The sequence below is a fragment of the Podarcis melisellensis genome (genome assembly GCF_964234715.1).
Source record: "Podarcis melisellensis genome assembly, chromosome: 4".
NCBI lineage: Eukaryota > Metazoa > Chordata > Lepidosauria > Squamata > Lacertidae > Podarcis > Podarcis melisellensis.
This window is the reverse complement of record NC_138531.1, coordinates 59,789,904-59,814,779: the sequence shown is the minus strand read 5'-3', so window position 1 is coordinate 59,814,779 and position 24,876 is coordinate 59,789,904. Positions and strand designations below refer to the sequence as shown.

General features: G+C 37.6%; 1 protein-coding gene across 22 annotated transcripts in view; it reads right to left on the bottom strand.

Annotated features, from left to right (window-relative positions):
• The window catches only part of ROBO2 (roundabout guidance receptor 2), a 901,420-nt gene that overhangs the window by 80,390 nt on the left and 796,154 nt on the right, over window positions 1-24,876 (bottom strand). For all 22 annotated transcript variants that reach the window (XM_081907838.1, XM_081907823.1, XM_081907827.1 and 19 more), the window contains 6 exons: window positions 23,781-23,986; window positions 19,856-19,937; window positions 18,308-18,473; window positions 17,038-17,204; window positions 10,760-10,881; window positions 2,005-2,236 (listed from right to left, as the gene is read on the bottom strand). In XM_081907838.1, coding sequence (XP_081763964.1) covers window positions 2,005-2,236; window positions 10,760-10,881; window positions 17,038-17,204; window positions 18,308-18,473; window positions 19,856-19,937; window positions 23,781-23,986 — 975 coding nt within the window. The remainder of the gene's footprint in view (window positions 1-2,004; window positions 2,237-10,759; window positions 10,882-17,037; window positions 17,205-18,307; window positions 18,474-19,855; window positions 19,938-23,780; window positions 23,987-24,876) is intronic.

Sequence of the window (24,876 nt, the reverse complement as noted above, 5' to 3'; positions counted from 1 at the left end):
TATCAATGCATAAAATATGACACTTTTAAAAAGATTGCCCTTTTTCTCTGAGAAGTGAACCATTTTCATTAAAAAGATTTCTTGCGATTATGTCTAAAAAAAGCATAAACCCAAGATAATTAGAAAGATAATTAAGGAACCAAAGAAAATGGCCATGCAATGACAGTTTGTGAATGCAGTAGTTTTTGCATGTAAGCCTATAAATAGTCTCCTATACAAGCAGATACTTTAACCAAAAAAACCCCCCAGCATCTGACATTTAACTGTTGACAGTACAATTTGTTACAGTCTTTTTCTTTCTTTCTTTTTTTATACTGAAGGAGACACCAAGAGGCAGAGTGGCTGAAGGTTACATTAATCTACACAACAGTTTAGGGCCCATGAGTTTAACATATCTATAGGCAGGGACAGTCTAAAAGCCTTTGCTCTACAAAGAAGTAGCCTTCAGAATGTGCAATACCCTGGCATACACTACTGGAAAATAACAGCCATTAATGAAACCATCACTCAGTCTTCAAGAAGTCTACAGTTCTTATTTTTTATTTTACTGGGAGAAAACTAGAATAAGTTATATTAACAACAGAAAATATGCAAAAAAATAATAATTCAATCTTATTTGGGTGACTGAGTTTGTCTAATGGTTGTTTTGTTAAACCATTTCTTAACCTTATTTTTGTGTGCCTATGAAGACATGCATAACTAGTCCAGCCTCTTGTCTGCAACAGTGCCATCCAGATGCTTCTAGGATCTAGAAGACTTTTTCTGTTGTTTGCCTCCCAGCAAATGGTATTCAGGGTAATATTTCCTCTGAAATTTCATCTAGTTATTATGTTTATTATCAGTGAATATACCTATAACTTCATCAATTTGTCTGACTTTCCTTCAAAACCATATAAGCCAGCACCCAAACCATCTCCACATTTGTGATTTATAAAAGATTATGCATTGTGCAAATAAGGATGGCTATCCTAAATCTACATTCCATCAGTTTCATTGAGTGCCCCCAAGTTGTTGTGTTATGAAAGAGGAAGAACCTTCTTCTGCTTCTTTCTTAACACCAGTCATAATTTTATAAATGTCTGCATAGTCTTCCCTTAGCCATATTTTTTCTAAAGCGAGAGAACCAAAGCACTTTAGCTTTTCTCTGTAAAACAAGTGCTCCAACTTCTTGATAATTTTAGTTGTCTTTTCTGTACCTTTTGAAGATCTATAACATTTTTTTGAGGCTGGAACTATTTGAGATCACAACTGGTGTTTGCAACCAGAACTATTTATACACAGTATTCCAAAATTGCCCACAGCATGGGCAATATAAAGGCATTATAATACTGTTTTATTTTTAATATCTATTTAGTGATCCCTAACATGAATTTCACCTTTTAGTTACACCTGATTTGGAGGTTCAGTGGACCTCTTCACTGTCACCCTAAAGAATTTGTTGTCACCTGCAAATTTCGCTTTCTCAGTTAATTTATGAATTAGCAGAATAACAATGGTACTAATACAAATCCCAGAGACCACACCATTTATTTCTCTTCATTTCAATTGTCTATTTACTAACATTCTCTTTCTTTTATTTAAACAGGTACTGATACATCCTGTAAAGTATGCCTGCTATTCCCCCCCCCCATTATGCATAGAAATATAATGAATGAAAACACAGTAAGTGGGGCATATATAGTCACAAAGACACCGGTAATTGCAATTGACTGGATAGCTCAGTTGGCTAGACTGTGGCACTGGTAATGCCAAGGATACAGGTTCGATCCCTGTAGGGGACAGCTGCATATTCCTATATTGAAGACGGTTGGACTAGATGATACTCAATTCCCTTCCAATTCTATGAGTCTATGACTACTGTGGAATTCTGGTGTACACATGCAACTTCATTGAAGAAAACAGGCTAACTCCTACTTGTGGAAAGCCCCGTATGCATACTGGACAATGTGTAATTAACTCGCCAAAACACACAAGCCTATTATTACTTTAATAGTTTTTATTTACCTTCTTCAGTGGTACGGGCAGATTTTGATTCACTGTCCATCCCTTGAAACTCATTGAAGTATGGCCGAACTTTAATTTCATAAGTAACTCCTTTCTTCAAGTTGACTAGGACAGCACTGCGCTCTGTGGGAACTTTGGCCTCTAGGGTCTGCCATGCAGAAGGGGAAGGTAGGCCTGATGTTTGGCGATATATGACTCGATAACCTTGAATAAATTGTGATTGGCGGTCAACCTGCAATAATATTAACAGAAACATTTCCACCATCAGGTGAAGAAGGAATTTTACTTCATTTTCTCTGAGCTTCCATAAACAGATGATTTCGTTCTGGAATAAAACCCATCCACCCTGGTTCAATGAACAAAACTGCCAAATTGAATGCACTCGTCCAACAGTTATTAGAAACACTGAAAGTGGGGTACAGGGTTGTTTGCACAAATATGCTGCTTTGTTCTAAAAAGTGTTTGCTTTGTGGTCAAGCAAAGTGCCCAAAAGAATAACATACAAGGCATATTTAGTATATCTGTATACAGCTGGCTGAATAGTTAATTCTAGCCAGAAAGTCAAGATTCGATGAAGTAGGATTTTCTTCACTCTCTTGACAGCTTGCTTAGCTCGTGAAAGATTTCCCAGAATTAAGAGCTATATTGGGCTATATAAAAAATGAATGAGTGGAAGGTTAAAGACCTATGCCATCTTACTAATATCAATTACCTTTACTAAATTCTCTTTACACTTCTCATTAACTTCTTCAATGGGGGATGAGGTTCTTATTATAGGAAAACACACACAACAAGCTAAACAAGAAACTGAAATAAAATGTATGAGATCAATGCATAAATATGTTTCATCAAAACTGCTGTTGTTAAAAAACCTTGCAACATATGTTACAACAGCATTAAGCTTGCATTTTATAAACTTCTCTAGATACACTTTAAGGGAATTTATGCACTGAAGGAGGAACATAACTCACAATAATAGCTTGTTAATACTGAAAGAATCAAGCTGTGTTTTTAAGAAGAACATTAAGCAGCTGCTTCCAAATGAAGGGGGTTTGTAAATCAGGACAAATTGTTTTTATCCACATTTGAGTTTCATTAATTAAATGCTTTACGGACATAGATACTTTATGAACCAAGTGTTTACTACAAAACACACTTTCAGTTACTCTCTATAGTTTGTTATATATAGCCACAACCTATGGTTTTCAAGGTATACGGTGCAGCAATAAAAGGAATATTTTGTTCTTCCTTACTTATTAGTATTTGACTTTGATGGCTGTGAAGTTTTCCTGTCTTAAGTATTAACTTCAGGCCCGCATACTTGGATTGCATTATTATATGTAAAGAAATGGATGCAGAATAAAAAGTGTCCAAGACTCACACAGCAGCAAACATAGAATAAAGAAAAACCCGCCCCCTGCTCTCTTCCAGTCATCAATGCTCAGCAGCCCCCACCCTTCTGCAGAGTCTTCCTACCAAGACATAACATGAATAAAGCTACATGACTTAAGATAGTCTTGTTTAAGCCACCAAATTTAAGCTTTAAAAATGGTCATATCTAAATTATAGTAGTGGGCTTAAGTCCTTTGCTCACATTCAGAGGCAGGCTTGCAAAAATCTGGTGGCCCAGGTGACAGTGCTAACTTAAAAACTGGTCTTGGCTGCTGAAGGCAGAGGGTGGTATTCAATTAAGTTCTACTCAGGCTAGACCCAATGGACATAGCTGTCAACTTTCAGATTTGAAAATGAGGGATCAGCAGCCTCACCTGTCCCAGGGACAGTCTACGGGATATCTAACAATCCAGGATAGCAGCGGGAAGCAGCGCTGGAATAAGGGAATTTCCCGCAAAAAAAGGGAAGGTTGACAGCTATGCCAATGAAATTAATGGACCTATGTTAGTCATGCCCATTAAGTTCAAAGAGTGTACTCTTTGATACGGCACTGAATTGCCGAACAGGACAGGAACCAAGTATCTTCTCCTCCCACACTTGCTCCTGAGTGCAGGGCCTTAACGCCCCCCAATTTCCCAACACAATTCTCTCATTTGTCATCCTGCGCTCTCCCCTCTCTCATTTCGCCATGCTTTCATTTCTCAATAACCCTGTTGCTTTTTCATATTATTGTTAACCTCAACCTTCCCTTTTCTCATTTAAACAAAATATTTCAAACCTATTTGTTCCCCTGCTATTCCCCCCCCCATCCTTTTCCACCTTTCTTTTTCTGTATCTTACTTCCTCTGCTTCTCATACATACACATCCCTTCCCCTCGTTTTTTCCTCTTCCTAGAAGCAGGGCTTGATTTGACCCTGAATACAGTACCAATGTTTCTTTCAATGAAAGAACTCAACTCTAGAGAATATGTGGTCCAAATGCTAAAAGTGGCTTTGAAGATATGTAGAGTAATTTTCCATCATCTTTTATTAATCACACCCAGCAGCCATTCATTAGCAGAAGAGTTCCCAAGGAAGGTCGATATTTCCAGGTAGGGTTGTTGGAAGAAATCAATCATGGTCATTTCTAATAATACAAACAAACCTGATCTGCAGTTCCTGGACTAACGTTATCCCAGTGAGTTCTGTGCTTCCTGACCCTACTTAGTGTCAACATGTGTTTACAAATGTGCGTCCTGAGAGAAAACACACTTAGAAATGTGTATTTGGAAAAAGTATGTTTAAAATATGCATTAAAAATTATTCGGATCTTAAATTTTGCAAAAAATAAATACAAATATTGTACCAGTAGTGGATGGTGTGGTGAGATAGTTGGGCTCACCTGACCTCCCATCATATGAGCCACTGCTATTTACCAGGAATGGTAGGGGGAGTCAGAACTTGCTGGTATAAAAATACCAGCAAGAGTGCTGAATTGGTTCCACCAGTGCATTTGCACCATACTGACCTCTGTTGCTTCACCTCTCTATTTTCTTCTCCTTCTTGATAAGTGGCAGTGACTCAGCTGTCAAGAGGTAAGGTAAGCTCTGTTGCCCTACAACACTGTCCACTCCTGATTTGTACCCCTGTTCATAGTTACATATATCAGTTATGTATCCTGGCCACAAAATGAACAATGTGCTGGGTCAAAGCAAGTTTTGTTGCACAGTTCCTAGATCCCAAATGTCACTTTAGTTTCTAAATAGTAGCTAGGTACTATAATGCTGGCAGCAGCAGCAATAATTGCAAAGAAGTTTACAACTGTGGTTTGTCAGCACATTCTTGATGTGTTATAGTGACATCTGTTTTTATATCCAGCCCTCATAAAGGTCTACAGTACCACTGGATGATACAGAAATGCTGCCTTGCGAGGAGGTTTCTTAAAAGGTGGGATATGAATGAATGAATAAAATAAACATTCCATATGGAAAAATGTTGTCACGGATATAAAAGTCCAAAAACTTTTTTCCAATTAACAATTGATTAATGTGTGATGGATTCAGACTAAGTTAGCTGAACTTAGTTTCCTTCGAAATCAATGCAACCTAAAATCATGACTAAGTTTATTGATTTCAATGGTACCTAGGTTCAACTAACTATATCTGGTTCTGATTCATTCTCACTATGTGTCTAATAAGTCATTCTGAGAACATTAAAGGAACTCAAATTTGCTTAGTAAGGCGTGTTCTGACAGTTATATCACAGGTGTTCTATGTTACGCTTAAACATTGTTGAGCAAAAAACTATCATGCATGCTAAGTATACTAGTAACAACAGTGTCCTATATGAAAACAGAGCATGGGCAATATCTAGGGATGATCAAGATCCTGCTTAGCCCACTAGTAAGGCAGATGGCAGACTACAGGCTGACAAGACCCACTCCTGTATCAATCAGTGCAACACAAGAGTGGTCATGCTTTGTGTATAATATGTATACCTTGATAATATGTACACAGAATAGCATCCACCTTGTGAACTCTCTCCTTGTTAAACACAAATGACCATCAAATAGCTGTCACACATCATACACATGTTACACTGAAAGTATACACTTCAGAGACTTTCAAGATACTCCAGTTTTAATTAAATCATGCATTTTAATGAACTACCTCACATGTCTGCTTATGAGGATGAAAGGATTGCAAATAATACTGTATACTAAAAAGTGCTAATAAAACTATTGGAACCAGCAACGAATTCAAGCAATAGCACTGTCACAAGTATTTGTAAGGTCAAAGTATAATGGTAATCGAGGCTGTTCCCCTCTTTGTTAATATTTTGTTAAATGTACCTTGTAAGCTATAGAACAGTTGCCATCATTAGATAATGTTTAATACTCTATCAATAAAACTCTACATAGCCAGAAGCTGATGCCAGATCTCCTAAACAGTCTTGCTAAAATTACCCAATATAGTTGAGAATAACCACTTTCAGACTTTTAACTTCTGGACAAATTTCAAAACTTTTAATTCTTATATTATGTTCCTGCAAACAAATATTATTATTATTAAAGGTTAATTTCTGTGTCACATTGAAATTTGAAGAATTTCTCCTTAATTACCGGTACATATTTATTAATATCATAATAAAGATAGTAAGAACTATAATGCAAAATTCATTAAAATTGCTACCGATCTGAGCTATGGATGAGCAAAGAATCAGAAATTTTAAAAAATGCTGTATTGGGCATGGTTAAACCCATGAATACTATAAAAACAAAACAGTTTTAAAGACTCATCCACTGTTTCAAAATGATTCCATACTTTTGGTGGTCTTTGTAATAGACTGAGCTAATCATATGTCACTCTCAGTAACTATTATGTATTATCCAAGGCAAGTTATAATTTCTGTGTTACTGAAAAAATGCGAGGCCATGTGTTATCGATGCTGTTCTCTAATTAAGTGGAACAGTGAAGCACGATAGATATGAATGTGACTGATTTTAATTTTGGCTTCTGTAAATACAAGAGAAACATGAGCTGACTTTGTTAGCAATTCTGTGTTGTCACACTGTCAACTGTATGATCACATTTTTGCTATGAAAAGAAGCCTTACAGAATTTCACAGTTGGCTCTACTACTTACAATCCAGACATTATGCGTGAATAGAGATTATGATGTGTCCAACTGGAAATCTATGATGGTATCACAATAACCACCTGGTATGGTCCTCAGAACTTGTCCTACCATGTGTTGAGAAGAATCTTTGAATTCCCCTAGATTTCTGATCAGGACAGATATATGCTAAGTCTCTTCACCACTTTACCTAGGGCTAATTTACCACACAATCACTTTGCAAGCTAATCTGCCACTTAGCAAGGCAATCATAGACCTGAGCAAAGCTCCAAGCCAGCAGGGGAATACTAAGATTTTCCTTATAATCTAGCAAGGTAGTACAGATAACCAGTTTACAAGTGATTACATCATGGCATACTAAGTTTATTAGCCAAGGGAGGAATTTCTTTCAAGTGCATATGCTCTTCCCCTTCCTCAAATCCTAATTTAAGAAAGCCCTTTTGACTGTGCTAGATTGTGGCCATAGCTTATAGTGGATGCAAATCTGTTCCTTGGTAACAGTTCATCAATGGTGTGAGGTCTAGGTATACAAAATGACCACCTACATCAGAAGAAATAGACAAGAGGTGGCAGGAGGAAACACCAATTAGCTTGCTACTCAGATTCTCCTACAAGTTTGGCTCCCTTTTTGAATGTTCATTCCAGGTGTTCTGTTTGGCAAACTGCAAAGTAGCTTATGAGAGACAGCCAAGAGGCAACATTCAGAGAAAAAAAATGTTTCAAAGTTACTACTACTACTACTACTAAATCTGATAATTTCCCATTCCATTATAATCTTAGTGGATGAAATAGTACAACATTCTTTTTTACTTTTAAATTAAATAAAAAATGCATACAATGGGAGGTAACAGTATTTTAAAATCTAATTATAAGAATGTATCAGAGTGGAAAGTTACTATAAAACTTCTGCTTTTGTTTTGGGCATAAATTAAATTATCTACTTTTTTAGAATAAAAGGGCCTTGATGGTTGATAGTATCATTTTTCAACATCATTTCCCTCCTATCTCGTTAGCTTCATGCTATACTGTAGTAATATAGAAGGTATTTATATTTTCAGACAATAAAACTTTGCAACAGAAGGGAGGATTTCCAAATAACTGTTGACAGAAATAACAAGAGTAGAACAGAAAGTGGGAGTGGCCGAAAGTTGCCTGCCAGCAGTCAGACTGCCAAAAACATATTGCCTGTCTCCTGCCTAACCAAATTCCAAATTGCAAAAGGTAAAAATAAAGGGTCATTACTCATTTGGCATTTGCCAGCTACTTGTACTGGGTCTTTGTGTTAAGTTAATAATCCTGGCTTCACTCTCTGGATAATATGGTTGTTATTTTGGATACTGGATAATTAATTGGTTTTGTCCTGGGTGCTGGAAACTTTTTAATTAGCTGCTCTGACTTTTCTCTTCCTTTTCTGTTTCCTCCCTGAAGCAATTTTCACATGTCTCTGGTGGGTATTGTGTGCTGCCTGGTTGGTAGTGGGTCACTGCTTTTCTCCTCTAGCATGTAAATTGGAATTAGTAATCATAATAATTGTTATTTTGCTTTGCAGTAAGAAATATGTGTCCCTTTTCATTGTGAAAGAACAGTAGCAAAAAGGGAGATTTTACTCACTTCCTTTTGGTTCTCCCTAACACATACTGCTTGCATTGGACTTCTCAAGATTTGGTATTTCAGCGGACTGTGACCAAATGACCTCTATCAACTCTGCTTTAAATCTGCCTAAAATATTAATATCGCTTCAATCACTTAACAAGGCAGGATTCTGCTAGCTGAATGGAGTTTGCTTTTATACTAGGCCCATGTCAGTGCTGTAGGGGCAACTGTAAGTAAGCTACTCAATGCTTTTTGCTTCTACCTCTATGGCACACCTGGTAATGTCTGTCAGTCTGTCTGTTTTATATGCCACCTTTATCTTCCAAGGATCTCAAGGTGGTGTACATGGCTCTCCTCCTCCCATTTCATCCTCACAAAGGCTTTGTGAGTCTGATGAAGGTAATGAAGATGCATGAGTGCAGGACTGAGGTACAGGGTGCCCAAATGTTTAGAGATAGCCATAGCTCTACAGCACACAATTATATTATTTCTTTCATGAATATAACATATATCCCAAAATATTTAGGTTTCACACGTCTTCCCCATGTTTCATTGTCTTCCCCATGTTTCATTGCTCCTATGCCTATAGCAAAATTCATATTGCAGAAATATATTCCTTGTTGCACTTTGTGCTTCCTTGGTGAATTAGTCTTGATTTCCCATCTGTGGTAATCCCTCCCCCACCTGCTACCCCAGAGGGAAACAGCCTGAAGGACAGAGCTACTAATTTTGCGGTCTAGATAAGTTTTGCGTCTATGGTTGCAAATTCCTTCCCAAAAGTAGTGGGGAAAGAAATGCTACATTTTGAAGCTTTCTCTCTAATAGCATCAAATTTACAAACATCATTGCTTGAACAGGAATGTTGTAGGTAATGCCAAGATGATGGTGGCTTTGATACCACTGAAGCTCATACTACAGAATCAAATACCACTCTTTACCTTAGGCATGAATCAGAGAATGCCTTCTAGGAAGGAAGTAGATTACTACAAAAGGTCATTAGGAAACCGAGTCTTCTGGGAAGAAGGCCCATTGCATGGAACTGGACAGAGAAGTATTAAAATATCACTGTCTAATTTTGATCACTCAGCAGGATATCCATGCCGAAGAATCTTGTAAATATCACTCCTGCTTTACAGCAAGCTTCAAGAGACATTCTGCTAAGACATCTTTGTTATAAGAAAATAAACATGCAGTTAAAATGTTGTGTGCTGTACAGCAATGTCATGGAAACTGCCGGTCTTTGAAAGAGTAATGTAACTGTGCCAGTGCAGTGCTTTTCATTCACCTGGATCTTTTCAGGTGAAACAAAAACGTATATACGGAAACCCTTGCATGATTCTCATTGTCTAATCATAATTACCATAAAGAATTAAAAATTAATTAGATTTTTCTTGGAGGCTGCATGTAAGGTTACAGTAACGATCTGGAAGGACTGAAAAGGTGTGAACTTGAATGCTTAGCACAAGAGTATGTGGTGCATTGTCCTTATGGAAAAAATGACTCACAAAATTAAGACTGGCAAGAGGAACAAAGCACAAAGATACCTTTGCAGGAGAACGGTGGAGCTTCATTTCATTTGCAAATGCTCCAGAAAATCAACAACCAGTTACAAAGGTTCATACTAAACTTGTGGATCACTTAATAGGTACATATTGTATAGAAGTATACTGTTCAATCAGCCTTAGATATTTCTAGATACATTTCTTCTATTGAGTGTACATCTTCAGGTGATCCCATGTCTGTGCATTTCACTTTAGAACGGCTCTCTTTGACTAAAATATTAGATTTACCAGGGCAAACAGAATACTATATTAACCCCAACATTAGAAACACACACAGAGAGAGAGAGAGAGAGAGAGAGAGAGAGAGAGAGAGCGCAATGGCATACTTTCACTGTAAAAGCCAGAAAGCATAATTCCAAGAGCAGTTACTGTAAAAGTTGCTGAGTGTGTGGCTGCTTGTTTTTGTTACTATGCTTCTTAAATTACTTTTCAACTTCAAAAACAAAATATGAACATTTATTTTTATAAGCTGTGCTGTATGTATGGGGATACAGGCTTTCATCATGCATTTTTGGGGGTCTCCAGGGAAATAATAATAAAAGGAATTAAAAGGGAAAGAGTAGACCTTTCGCTGTATATTCACAAAAATCTTACCGTCCAGGTCACTTGGACAGTGGTAGGGGTTAGCACAACAGGATTATGAAGCCGCACAATGACATCCCCAAGCTCTTTTTGCACCTGCCTGTGATCCACACCTTGCGCTGGTGGGCTGATATCTGTTGGGTCAAACACACATGAGGAAAGCCAATCAGAATAATTAATTCATTATGATGACTAAAAAGCTTAATGAATATTTAATTCAATATCCTTACTGGAATTAGTTAGTTGGTTTTCAATTAATGCAGTGGATGAGACTGAACTGTAGACCTAACAGGGCATGGAGGAAACATTTTGTATTTTCACATATGGTAATATATGAAACCTATTCTAATAACTATTATAGATAAATTCTTACATATTTTAATTACCTAAAGATGTATGATGTGAAAGCTTTGAAACACTAAAATAATAACAGCCTTGGTGTGCCATGAACTGGCAGGCCAGATTCAAAATTTAAGCAAATTTTTTCCCCCAATTAAAATTGTGTGCATTACTTGCAATAATATTTCAGAGTTTTATTAAAATGCCTTGAAACATAACTGTAGAATTCATAAATACTCATATCAATATATAGGCTTTTGCCATCTGAGATGTATATTTTTAGGATCCACCTTATTTTGTGATAGTAAGTTGTTTAAGTTGTTTTTACATTGTGTTTAATTGTGGTAACCTGTTCTGGGACCTCATGATAAAGAAAGGGATGGAATTAAAACAATCATAATGATACTAATAACTTGTTAACAACAATCTCTCTATAAAATGTTACCTGTGTTTGTCTCTGTGCATTTGGCAGTGATGCAAAGTGCATGGGGGTAAAACCCTAATCTTCCACTTGACTGGATTTACTCAGGCCAAAATGTGACTACTACACAGACTACTACGCAGAGCACTAAGTGGCAGTGATAGCTGCTGGTGGTCCTCACTGCTGTCCCCACTCATTTGCCCAAGTGGAAGAGTGGGTAAGGATGGGGAGCAGCAGCAATGGCTCCAGGAGTGGGACATCTTGGAACACTAGGGTCTTGGCCAATACCCAATAGTGTCTATGAGTATATAGGGTGTTTTCATTATATATTTTTTTTGTTAAAGGTAGGTAGCCGTGTTGGTCTGCCGTAGTCGCAACAAAATAAAAAAATTCCTTCCAGTAGCACCTTAGAGACCAACTGTTTGTTATTGGTATGAGCTTTCGTGTGCATGCACACATAAAGGTAAACAGTATTTTGTTGTCTCCTTAACCTCTTGTATAAACCCAATATAGTATCATGGTAGGATATTTCCACTATACGGTATACACAAAAAGGGGGAAGACAGATCACATATTCAACAATGATGAACAATTACCATTGATTTGTATGTTGCCAATCATAGCTTATTTAAAATGGCTGTCTTTCTTTTACAAACTGAATGACCAGAACCTTTAGCCATACCAGTCAATACACTGCAATGGTTCTGCCTAGCATTTTCCTTCATCTCAGTTTCAAATTAGTTGTATACAGTAGTTAGCAGACAAAAATTGACAATTGATTTAGAAAACATTCCTTTAGGATATTTAAAATCAGCTGATTTTTCAAAATAACCCAAATTAGTATTCCACTTGTTAGTACCATATTTAAATAATATCTCCACCCATTTTAAAAATGATCTTGTAAGTCCAATTAGTAATCCAAAACTATGTCCCTAAATCTTAAAAATCCATGTTTTACCTATATGGAAGACCTGGATATGATTAAGACCATAGATTAAAAATAGAAGAAGTCAATACTGACAGATGTGGACTGAAATATTCTTACCTGAGCCTTATAGTACTGAATCAACATATAAAAATAAGACATTATATCCAGCTTTTAACATTTACCTGGGTAAAACCAGGATAAAGGGAAACAACGGGCTCTTATAACTGTCTTGTTATTTCATACCATGCATGTCTCTCTATTAACTGATCCATTTGTATTTGATTTTCAGTCTCATTGTAAAAAAAATATATATATAGCCATGTTTGGATAGGCTAAGGTGACTTTTCTCTTTCTGATTATGGAAAGACACTCATGATTCTCTCCCCCCCCCCCCAATAAATGTAGGAAACCATTTCTGTCAAAATTTCAAAGCTTGTATGGGTACTTTTTGTAACTAGTACTTTCTCCAAGACAAAAATAAGCCTTGGAGATGCATTCTTTTTATTAATGACAGCTTAGCTGAACCATGACATTTCTATTGCCAACGATTTCTTCTTCTTTATTTATATAATTATTATATGGATCAAGTGTGTGGTTCTGATAAGTGATGGAACTTCAGTTGCAGCAGGACCTGAGGGGTTGTGCTACAGTGGGACTTGGGAAGGACTTAGTATGCTTTTGTACTGAGAATGACGGAAATTGTTTGGTGGGACAGAGATCAGTTATGGCGCCATCAGACTCAACGTATCTCTGAAGGGATCAGAGCAATCTGCTCCCACTCAAGGCAACCTCACAACAGCTCCAAAAAGAAAAAGCGAGATGAGCTGCATAAAGGAGAAAATGGAATCTGACAAAAACAGCCCTTCCATTACTAAGCTACAATTTTAATTTGTTGGTATAAAAGTAACCATAATATATAATTGTATTTGCTAGAGTTATTTCAAGACACTAAGGCCTGTGGTCATAGATACCTATTGCAAATGATATCATGCATCAGTGCTTTTAGCTGATTCTTTCCTTTGTAATGGCTAGTGTGAATAGGCTCTTTCCTTGGATGTCAGCTTTCTTTGTAAGGCCGGGCTGGATGAGAACCGCATTTGAAATTACATCAAAACATTATGCTAAGTGTCATTTGAATTCATTATTTAATTTCGCTAAACTATAGGATACCACAAAGGCTGTCAGTGTTATACATGCTGGAGCACATGTGGCTGGCAGACAGCTTGTGAAAATAGAAACTACAACGCACGCAGAAAGTAAAGAAAAGAACTGTTTTAATGAAATAAAATCTTTTGTCAGTCTGTCAGGTAAAATCTGACATACTGATGCAAAACGCGGTCTCTCCTTGCAGAGCTGGATGATATTAACAACATAAAGGCCAGCATGCTGAGGCACTCATAGTGAGTCCAGGAAGCAAAGGAAACTGGCTACATCTGATTTGCTGAATGGATGGCAATAATTTGAGGCACTCCCCTAACACCCAAACCCATGGGGATGAGGAGCAGGGGCCAGTGTGCAATTCTGCTTCCCGCTCTAAATATTCAAAGAATATGTGCAGTAGGTGATAACTGTCAAAACTACGTAACTGCATATGTTATCCCATGCATGTATTATCCCTTTATATAGTCTTCTGTACTAGGTGTGTGTGTGTGTGTGTGTGTGTGTGTGCATGTCTCTGTCTCTAAATAGACACATGGGGCTAGATGACTGCATTCTTCTTGAAAATAAGTGAACAATGGAAGATTTCCTTCTTCCTTCACATGTGATTTAAAAGTCCCAGTAGTAATGAATAAACTGGGGTAAAATATGTTACCGATGAGCTATACCTCACTGGCCTGGTTTGCATAACATGGAAACAATGGTTTAGTGGGACTGCAGGAACATGTGAACTCCTGAGGAGAAGTTTGCAGCTGCTTTGCTCCTCTCTGGTCTCAGGTACTTCCATGCCACATGGAGCTAAGTCAATAATAATAATAATAATAATAATAATAATAATAATAATAATAAATGCCTTTGAATGGAAGTGTGTCCAAGAAACAGAGGCTAGCTAAAGCCAAAATAACTGCTTTGGTGTGTGCTTTTGCCTGTATTAACTTACTTAAAAGTAATACATTTGGTGGTGTATGCTTTTTATTATAGTAACTAGTTAGTGCCCACCAATATGTAAAGAAGGAGAGAGAACCCATAGCTCTCCAGGTCCTTGCTGCAGAGGCAAAGAGGAAGGGAACTGGACTCAGATTTATCATCATGTACATAAGGCATGATGGGACGCGGGTGGCGCTGTGGGTTAAACCAGAGCCTAGGGCTGATCGGAAGGTCGGCGGTTCAAATCCCCATGACAGGGTCAGCTCCCGTAGCTTGGTCCCAGCTCCTGCCAACCTAGCAGTCTGAAAGCACACAGTGCAAGCAGATAAATAGGCACCGCTCTGGTGGGAAGGTAAACAGTGTTTCTGTGCCCTGCTCTGGTTTGCCAGAAGCGGCTTAGTCATGCTGGCCACATGACCCGGAAGCTGTACGCCGGCTCCCTCGGCCAGTAAAGTGAGATGAGCGCTGCAACCCCAGAGTTGTCTGTGACTGGACCTAACAGTCAGGGGTCCCTTTACCTTTATCTTTTTACATAAGGCTCAGTGCAGCTTGTTTCCCATTGCAAAGGTGTAGGAGCCCTACAAAAGCACACACACATTCTCAGCACTTATATGCATACTGCTTTCATCATCCATCATTCTCTGCCCCAGAATATCATTCATGGGATGCCTGAATGACAAAAGGACAAAAGTCAGCAGCTTCAATACATTTGGCCTTGGTGAAATGTTTATAAAGCTCAACAGGATGGAAACAGATCCTTTCCCCAGTCATCCTTTCCTACTCCTCCCTGCTTCATCGCCTGACCCTGCCACTGGTTACTACTATGGATGTCAAGGACAGAGGCTTACATTAGGCATATGAAGGGCCTAAGATTAACAGGAGAGAAGGATTTAAGTGGCATGGCTTGCATGCTGCAAAACAAAACAAAAAAACCCATATAAAGCAATAAAACAAATTATCTAAAATTAACAGATGTATGCAAATCAACGAGAGAACCTTCAAACATTAATAATACTAATCATAGTAATAATAATAATAATAATAATAATAATAATAATAATAATAATAATAATAATAATAATAAATTTGTATAGTCCCTTTCATCCAAATATCATAGGGTGGTTCACAACATAAAAATACAAAATGAAAACACAAAATACATAATAAAAACCAAAACACACCAATAACTCCTCCCACAAAAACACACACACAAAAACACAACTCTTTAAAAGGCCATAGAATGTTCATTAGCTAAAGGCCTGGTTATAGAGAAACATTTTCACCTGGCACCTAAAGATATGCAATGAAGGCACCAGGCGAGCATCCCTGGGGAGAGCATTCCACAAACAGGGAGCCATCACAGAAAAGGCCTGTTGTCATGTTGCCACCCTTCAGACTGCTCATGGAATGAATAATTCACTACACTCATTTCTTCAGGATTGTCCCCCTTTTTCCTGGCTTTGGTTAGGGAAAATCATAAATCAAGTCCTTCTTCCAAAGATTTCAAGATAAACTACATATGTGGATTTCTCTTCCTCCAGAAAACATCACAGCTATTTCTGGTGTTTTTTTCTTGCTCTGGATGTGGATATCATGTATGTTTGTATTGTTATACTATATATTTTAATGTACAAGTTTGTTTCTTTACTTATCTTAACCATTGCTTTAGGACTCATTTCAGTTGTGTGAAACAATAAATAAATTTAATAAATAAAACTAAACAGCAGCAAAAACCCTGAAAAGAAGATAAGGTTAACAGAGTGTCTGGCCCAATCTCACCCAGTGAGTTTCATAGCTGAGGTGAAAAGAGATAGAAGCAGACCCAGCTGAATTCAATAAAGAGTTCATATAGTTCAGTACTCTGGTTTCCAACACTGGTCAGTCAGATGACTTCTGGGATGACAGCCCTCCCCTATTTATCCACAGCATGTAGTATTCTCAGGTGAACTGCCTCTGAACATGGAAGTTTCATTTCTATCCATTTTCTATACATGTATGCTACACAATGTTGTTTAACCCGTTTTAAGTCATCTTAACCAAAAACTTGTGACAGAAAATTGCAAACATTAATTGTTGTGCAAAGAATTACTGTCTTCTGTGAGTCCTGAATTTCTTGCCAGTCAGCTTCACTAGGTGATGGTGATCAGGCAATCTTAAGAAGCTCCACACCATTCACAATTAGTAGTATGCTTCTCTGATAGAGACAGAAACCCGGAACTGAGTGTTCCAGTTTCCGAGCATTTGTGAAGTCGAACCAACTTCTAGAACGGATTCTGTTTGACTTCCAAGGTACAACTGTAACTTCCTAAACAGAATTTGGCTTTTTCGCTGCTGCTGCAAACTGAATCAACGTTTGCTTCCAGTACTCTCCCTTCTGCATAGCCCTGTCCTGGGTTCTATTTCTTTGTCATGCTAGGCCATGAAAGCATATTGGTAGAGTGTGACAAAGAGAGAGGACAGCTACTTTATATATTACTATAACTGCAATCATGCTCCTGAAAAACAGAATGAAGTTACCTTGTGTTCGGACAGGGTCTGACATGGTGCTGGGATCACTCAAACCTTGTGAGTTGATAGCTCTCACCATAAACAGGTAGATGGTGTTTGGACGGAGTCCTCTCACAGTGTAAGGTGTCGTTTTTACATGGTTAGCAACTGTTTGCCAGCTATTGCTCACCGACTGACTGCAATGAAAATTAATTGGAAGACTATAGATCAAAGCAACACAAAGTTAGAAAACACTCAGATCAAGTTTCAGTCCGCTGCCACAGAAGGAGGGGGAAAGTTTACATACACTATTAAGATCATTAAATAGTTCTGATTGTTTCAGCTGAATCAATCAACAAGGAGTACAAAACCAAAGCCACACAGCTCACAATAAATGCTGATAATGTTAATAGCCTGTTAGAAAAATTCCTGTAAAATAGAAATAAGATGGGGAAAGAATGTTGAGAAGAACAAATCTTCTAAAAGAATAATTTTAACAGAATATGGTTAAAATTCTCTTGTCCTCTTTGCACAAAGTTTACAAGCAAAATTACAGCTGTTCCAAAGCACATCTGCAAAAGAATATTATTGAATGACTATGTTCCCGGTGTCTAGTTATGGTCTTCTGTAGAAATAAACTGAGGTCATAGGCTTTTGTTGTGCTACAAAATATCTCTTAAATACACGACACCTTTGAAAGCCTGATGGGATATTACTGTGGTTTACTGCCAGGTCAAAATGGACGTTACGAAGGTTAGAGAGCACCTTTCCCCCCCTCCAGGCTTTATATTATTTAGAAGATGAATGTGTGGAAGCCCAACAAAATGTTATCAATAAAGAATTCTATCTGCTTTTAATGATACTGAGAATTACTGATAAAAACCTAGTGTGAATGACAGTGCTGTGTGTTTGCATTGCTTCCAAGACAAAAGCAGACTCTGGTCTCAGCTATACAGCTGCAAATAAAATGTTTTAAGTGTGTTTTCAGTGCAATATACAATGTGGCACTAGATGATGATGGTGAGCCTTATGGAAAATTCAATGTATTTTTAAAAAAATACTTTAAGAAAAAGAATTTTCACAGCAGTATTTATATGTGTGTAGATTCCACCTCAGTATAAATTCCTGTAAATCCAACAAACCAAGTATGTTTTTTGAAATATTCCTTTAAAACAGAAGGTTCATAAATAAGATTTTAGAATGGAATTATAATGTCTTAACCTTTCAAAATGAGTTTGTTCAAACGTGCAGATCCCCCTAACTATATCAATGCATAAGGAAAATGGAATTTGTAACATACCTAAAAGCTTCAATGATATATGCGCTAGTTGGGAGGTTTCCAGGGGTGCCTGGCTGCCAAGACAAGGTGACACTATTCTTAGTGACATCCATGACCTGAGGCTTGGATGGTGGTCCAGGGAGGTCATTTGAATCATAATTTCTGCTGACGGCTGCTCCTCCAGATTCTGTGGGAGACAAATGCTTACATTTTGAAAATAAAATCTGTTTAATAAAGGTGAAGTAAAAACAAAACATCAAAAACATATTTAAAATACACAGTAGTCCTGTTCAGACATCCAACTCATATGCCCAATTAATGCACCCATAGAAAAGGTGGCAGACTCTGCCCATCCTCCTCTGATCATTTATTGAACACTCAAACAAAGGGTGGAATTCAACATTCCACTCTTTCAATCATTCCATCTGCACAAGCATTTCAGCTTGCCAGACTGAATGTTCTTTTCTCTCCTTGCCCCATCAACATTTCTGGGGTTTGTCCTGACCCACCCTGAGCCAATTTTGAGGAGCATGTGACGAAGGAGAGACAACATTGTTACAAAACTGAAAGTCCTTGTGCAGGGCTTCTGCAGATGGGGCTTATTAGGTAAATCCCACCCCAAGGTTATGTATTTATAGCTGCATGGGCACCTTTGTTCATGTAGAATGGCATACAATTTCTAGTAGGGTTCTCACATGGAAAGAGTCTTCTGCACATACAGCTACACATGCAGGGGCTCTGCTCGGGTATTCAATGAATATGAATAGAGGGAAGAACAGAGGTAGCCATTTCCTAGGTTCACAGAATGTGCAACCTCAGCATCTGAATGGGCTAATATGATAACCCAGTTTAGAATGAGCAAAGAGAACAGCATAAAGATAAGGTTGTGTGTTTCAGGTTTGGGGAGAAATTTGATTATTTCACTTTTTAATGTGAATATGTCTAATTCACACTTCCAGAACCAATATGGACACTAAAACACAGCTATTCTTCAAAATTCCCTCTTCATACAAATTTTCCCTGTAGTCAGAAGATGTATATATTAGGGGAAAATAATGTACAAAAATGCATTGCATCGGTAAAGATTGCTTGCAAATAATGTACATATTAGGAAAAATCACATAAAAAATGAGTATATTGGAAGAAATTTATCTCCATTTTTATGCAGAAAGGGAATGTACTAAACTTTAGAAACTGAGAAAAACTGAAATGGATATATTTGTTATCTCTAGTGTGTTCTCTATGAGAATATCTGGTTTTCATAATTATTTTAACTGTCTAATATATTTTATTCTGTTTTTACTCTGTTTTATGTATTGTCTTTTTTAGAATGGCTTCTAATGGCTAGACTAAACAAACAAACAAACAAACAAACAAGTCAAAAGCTGTCAGTGCTACATTCCAAAAGCTAGCAGGTCTGGATATGCACACCATCACATGCCTTTCAAATACACACACGGACATGCAATATCTCACTCCCCCACATGTAACACATGCACAATCTAACACATGTACCCACACATAAAACACTTTCATTTTATTTTAAAAAAATAGCTTGGTATGGCTTACCTGTCACATCTAGCACAGCACTCCAAGATGTTTCCCCGCTTGAACTTGTGGCAACACAAGTGTAGGTGCCAGTGTCTGATATCTAAACACATGGAAATGTTTGAGGACATTCTGGTCAAGCCTTTTACATAATCTGTTCATTCAGTTTTCCCAAATGTTTCTCATTGCAGAATAAGAGGGATTAGTTTACACTTGGAATCAGAATAAACTGAACCAAATATTTCACGATCAACAATTGAATAACATCTACCTGTAGTAAATTATGACAACATTTGTTAATCCTGTTTGATGCATTTTCAAGTTTCCCCCACAAACTATTATGTATCTGTTATTATTAAATTAAATCTGTTTCAGTATTCACAAAATAAACACTGATTTCAACATGCTTTACTGGTAGAAAGCTATATTCATTTTAGTTTTTAAAAGATCTTAGAACAGAGCAAAATAAAACAACCCAAATGCGTTTGGCAATGAGCTGGCTCTGTGGCTGCCCAAATGGCCCTTAGTGTTGGCAGTTTCTCACTTTGTCTTTGCTTTGCACTGCATGTAAACAATGCTTTGGATGAAAGCTGCAGCCACTTGGTCAGTGGTACCAGGCAGTGCTGTTATACCCACAGGGAGCCAGATTAGGCCAAGAAAAAAGGTCAGGTTACAATACCGGTGCAACTAAAACAGTAATCAGAAATATTTAATTTTCAACTCATTTATTGTACTGCTGATGCATGCCCTCCTTATGTCAGTACTCTATGCAGTTAAATTCCCATTAAGTGCAGAAATTATTGCAGGTTGCCTCTGCAAATTCTTTTGTAGTTTGACATGGAGGACGGTGATGGTGACAGGGTGAAGAAACTCTTGCATAAATGAAGTTGGACAGAAGGATTAATAATCATTACTGAATGTGCATTTGAAGAAACATTCTATTTAAAGCAATGGAATTGAAGGACAGGATCCACATCTGAATGTACATTGAAATGATATGTGCATGTCACCGAAAGCAACGGAATAGCTAGACAGTCTTGGCATTGGGACACACATTGTGAGGAGCATCTGGTTTTTGATCATAGCTCCTAACAGAAATGGTGTCTGATAGAGTTTGTGTAGATATCTGTGGTGGAAAAGAAGAACACTGTAGAATCCAAGAGACAAGTTTGATATATCCCTTAATTGTGTCATTTAAGCCCTCATTCTTGTTTTGGGACTGCTTGACCCTATGTGTTCCAACTCCAGAAGGCTATAGCAAAGGAGCAATCAAAGTGTAGGTGTCACTGTGGTTGACAAAATTAGAGAAAATCAAAACACTTCATGTAACTATTTTGTCTGTCCTATGTGTTCAGTTTTGGATTTTGCACAGATTGCTCAAGTAGTATGGTTGCACAGTTTGGAAGATTTGTTTTCATTGTTACTGGGAATTCTCAACTCAGTATTATTGCACTTTTATATTTGTACAACTGTTATATGTATACAATTTGTGTAATGTTCAAAAGTCTCCATACAGACTTTGCATATGTGTAGGCTTTTGTTACTCTTCATTGGGCTGTATTGGTGCTCCAGGTGAATTATGTGTATCTATAGTGTTTTACTAGAAAATGCTCAATGAAGATGTGCTTTCTGAAAAATTGCAAATAGTGAATGCTTCTACCATATTTGTAGGGGTTTCTTGAAGCATCATTATTAAAATAATTATATTTATTTATGCCCCCCTTCCCCCCCTGATAGGATGGTTAAGAGGAAATTTAAACCTTGTGCTACAAATATATCCACATTTGTTTAATATGTCACAATCACAATTTTTTCTCATATTTTTCTGACTGAACATGAATGTTAAAACCATTCACACTTTTGTTGATATTCTCTTCCATTTTTAAATGGGAATATTTTTAAAAATTATTATTTTAGTCTTCTATATAGCTCATGTGTCTCTAACAAAGCGATTAATGGACTTGCATGACTGAACACACATTTAGCTGTTTCCATAGCTGGATGCAGGCTGGTATCCCACAAGCTTCTGGCATGTGTATTCTCACCAGAAGCTCATCATCAGTGCTCTGAAAGTTTGTTTGAAATCACCAAGCTCCCACCTTTAATTGCTGCTTTCTAACACTACTGGGGAATCTTGACTATTCAAGCGCATTCTTTAATCCAGCTCTACAGTAAAAACGCATTAACCTTCATGGCCCAAACCTGCCTTTAGCCTTGAGAGAGAGGATAAATTGTTTACTCAAGGAAAGCTAGCATACATTTTTTAATAAATTCCATTTTGTTCCAAGGAGGTTAACAATTCATTTACGAGCACTGATGAGATGGTGGCAGGAAACAAAATAGCCTTTGATTTTTTTGATTTTTTTTTTGTACACTAAAGCTGCCTATTTATGAGATGGGGAAGGGAATGAATGATAATAAAATTAAGTGTTAGCACTGCTGCTGACACAACTAAAGAGTACTTGCACTAACATTTTAACTGTACATGCAGTAACTATACTTACCTTTCTGAGTTTTATAGGTGTATATATTTATGTCTTTAAAATTGTATCCAATATAATTTATTTGCCACTAGGTATACAACAATTACCAACCACACAGCATATACTTGGAACACAGCAGACAGAAGGATAGCCTTAAATATAAAACATAATTCTATCTTCCACTGCAGTGTGATAAAACTGATGCTATCTTTTATACAGCATCCATCTGAATAGGATTTAAATTTTGCTCTGAATTTGCTGAGCAGAAGGCAGAAACAATGGGTTCATCCTCTTCTTCCTTTTATACATGACACTGCTTTGCTACTAAGCACAGTAAACAAATCAAGATTCAGCAAAAAAAATTGCTGCAGCCCCTCAAGCACATTATCTTTATATACACTGTAGCCATAGCTAGGCAATTTGGGAACACCTACATTAATTACGATTAGCTTCACATATTAATTATAATTGGCTTCACATTTAACCAGGATCTGAAACTGTGCTGGGGTAACAAACGGCAAACTTTAAATATGGTAAACATTTGTGGTAAATAACTGCTAATATTATGGAATTTTAGGGATCCTTGAATTCTCTGAGGGATTTCCCAGCAACCAGAGATGACAATCCTGTTGAAGCTGTGGTCTCACTGAGGAATGACAAGATACACTGCGCCATCAGCACATATGCCCCTGCAGGCCCTCTCCAGAGTTGCATAGCTCAGTTCAGGCAATGAAGCAAGTGGGATGGTGACTAGAGAATAAATGTAATAGAACTTGTTGTGAACCAACCAAACACATGGTGGTTAGCAGCTATCTCAGCAAACAAGATTCTGGAAACCTTGGAGGCCTGCTGTGATAAATTTGCTAGGCACTTTGAAGATAAAATAGGTTGGGCTTGAAAACCATTGCTGTAGCAAGTCCAAACGAAGTGTTGAATGCACCATCTGACGTGGTTTATGTTCAGCTTTATGTTCAGGTTTAGTTTCAGCTACTGCAGCTTGAATGTGGACAGAGTAATTTTCAACCATTCATCGTCCAGATCCCTTATCAATAGACCATTAGTCAGTTGACTGGATAGGTTCAGTGTTTGGTGCACCTGTTTTTTACACAAGGGAGCAATGCCTGCCACTCTTAAAGAGCAGTTGCACTACCTCTTGAGGAGTCAGCACACAGTCTGGAGGTACTCTTCGATTCACCGTTATTGCTGAAGGCACAAGTGGTCTCAGTAGCTCAGTTTAGCTGAATGCCCCCCTAAGTTGTGCCTGAATTGAAAACTGTTAATCCCTCTTGCACGATCGGACTTTTCTCACTCTTTTAATGACAGCAGGTTTACAGTCACTATCCACAAAACAGTTAAGTATGTGAGTACTTGAATTAGTATCAGTAAATAATTAAATGGTCTTATTTAACTAAATCTCCTGATTACAGAATAGTAAACATGCCATCATAACATATCACACTCACTCGTAAAGGTTTGATTTGCAAGGTTCCTTGGTCCTGCATAGATGCCCGTGGATCTCTGCCCAGGAAAGTGAATCCTTCTCTTAACCAGCTGATAACAGGCATGGGGTCACCAGTAGCTTTGCACTTTAGCAAAGCTGTTCCATCTATTGCCAATGTCTGATTCACAGGCCCTTGAAGAATGATGGGTGGCGGCCTGTCTGTTAAAACTGAATAAAAACAAAAGTAATAGAAATACATCTTGTAATAGTAAAAATCCTGTTTATCATGTCACATTTGTGACAAAGTACAGATTCCAACATCCTGAGAAACATTTTCCAAAGAGTGAAACTTTGGTTGTTGTAAGACAGAGAGAGAGAGAAAGAGGAGAGAAGAGAAGATATAGATAGATAGATATAGATAGATAGATATAGATAGATAGATGATAGATGATAGAGATAGATGATAGATAGATAGATAGATAGATAGATAGATAGACAGATAGATAGATAGATAGATAGATGATAGATAGATAGAGATGATAGATAGATGATAGATAGATAGATAGATGATAGATAGATAGATAGATGGATGATAGATAGATAGATAGATAGATAGATGATAGGCAACTAACCATGAAAAGGAGAACACTGAGTGACTCACGGAGATTCTTGAATTCTTAAAGGAAGGCTGGGAGAAAATTCTGAATCATGTGGCATATGAATATGCTGTGTCTTGAGCCCAGACTCTAGCAGTTAATTAGCTGGCTTCTGGGGGTAGGGCCCTGAAGTAGCCATGAAGGGTTACTTTTCCCTACTGATCTGCTCTAAGGCTATAAATAGGTAGCCCAGCCCACAGCTTCTGATCCACAGAAGAGGTAACTGAGCGGTGGTCTCCCCATTCCTCTAAAAATGTGATTTCCCATAAGGTATCTTCATAAGTCACTTTGTTGCCCACCAACTATCAGCGGATGACCCAACTGCCATGCTGGGCCTGCATCATTGGTTTACAGAAGTATAAGCCTGAGATACCTGTCAGTCCCAGCAACATTATCCCAGTATATAGGCCAGGACTGTGATCTTGACCAGCAGCCAGGCTTCCTGGTGACTGGTTTTTTGAC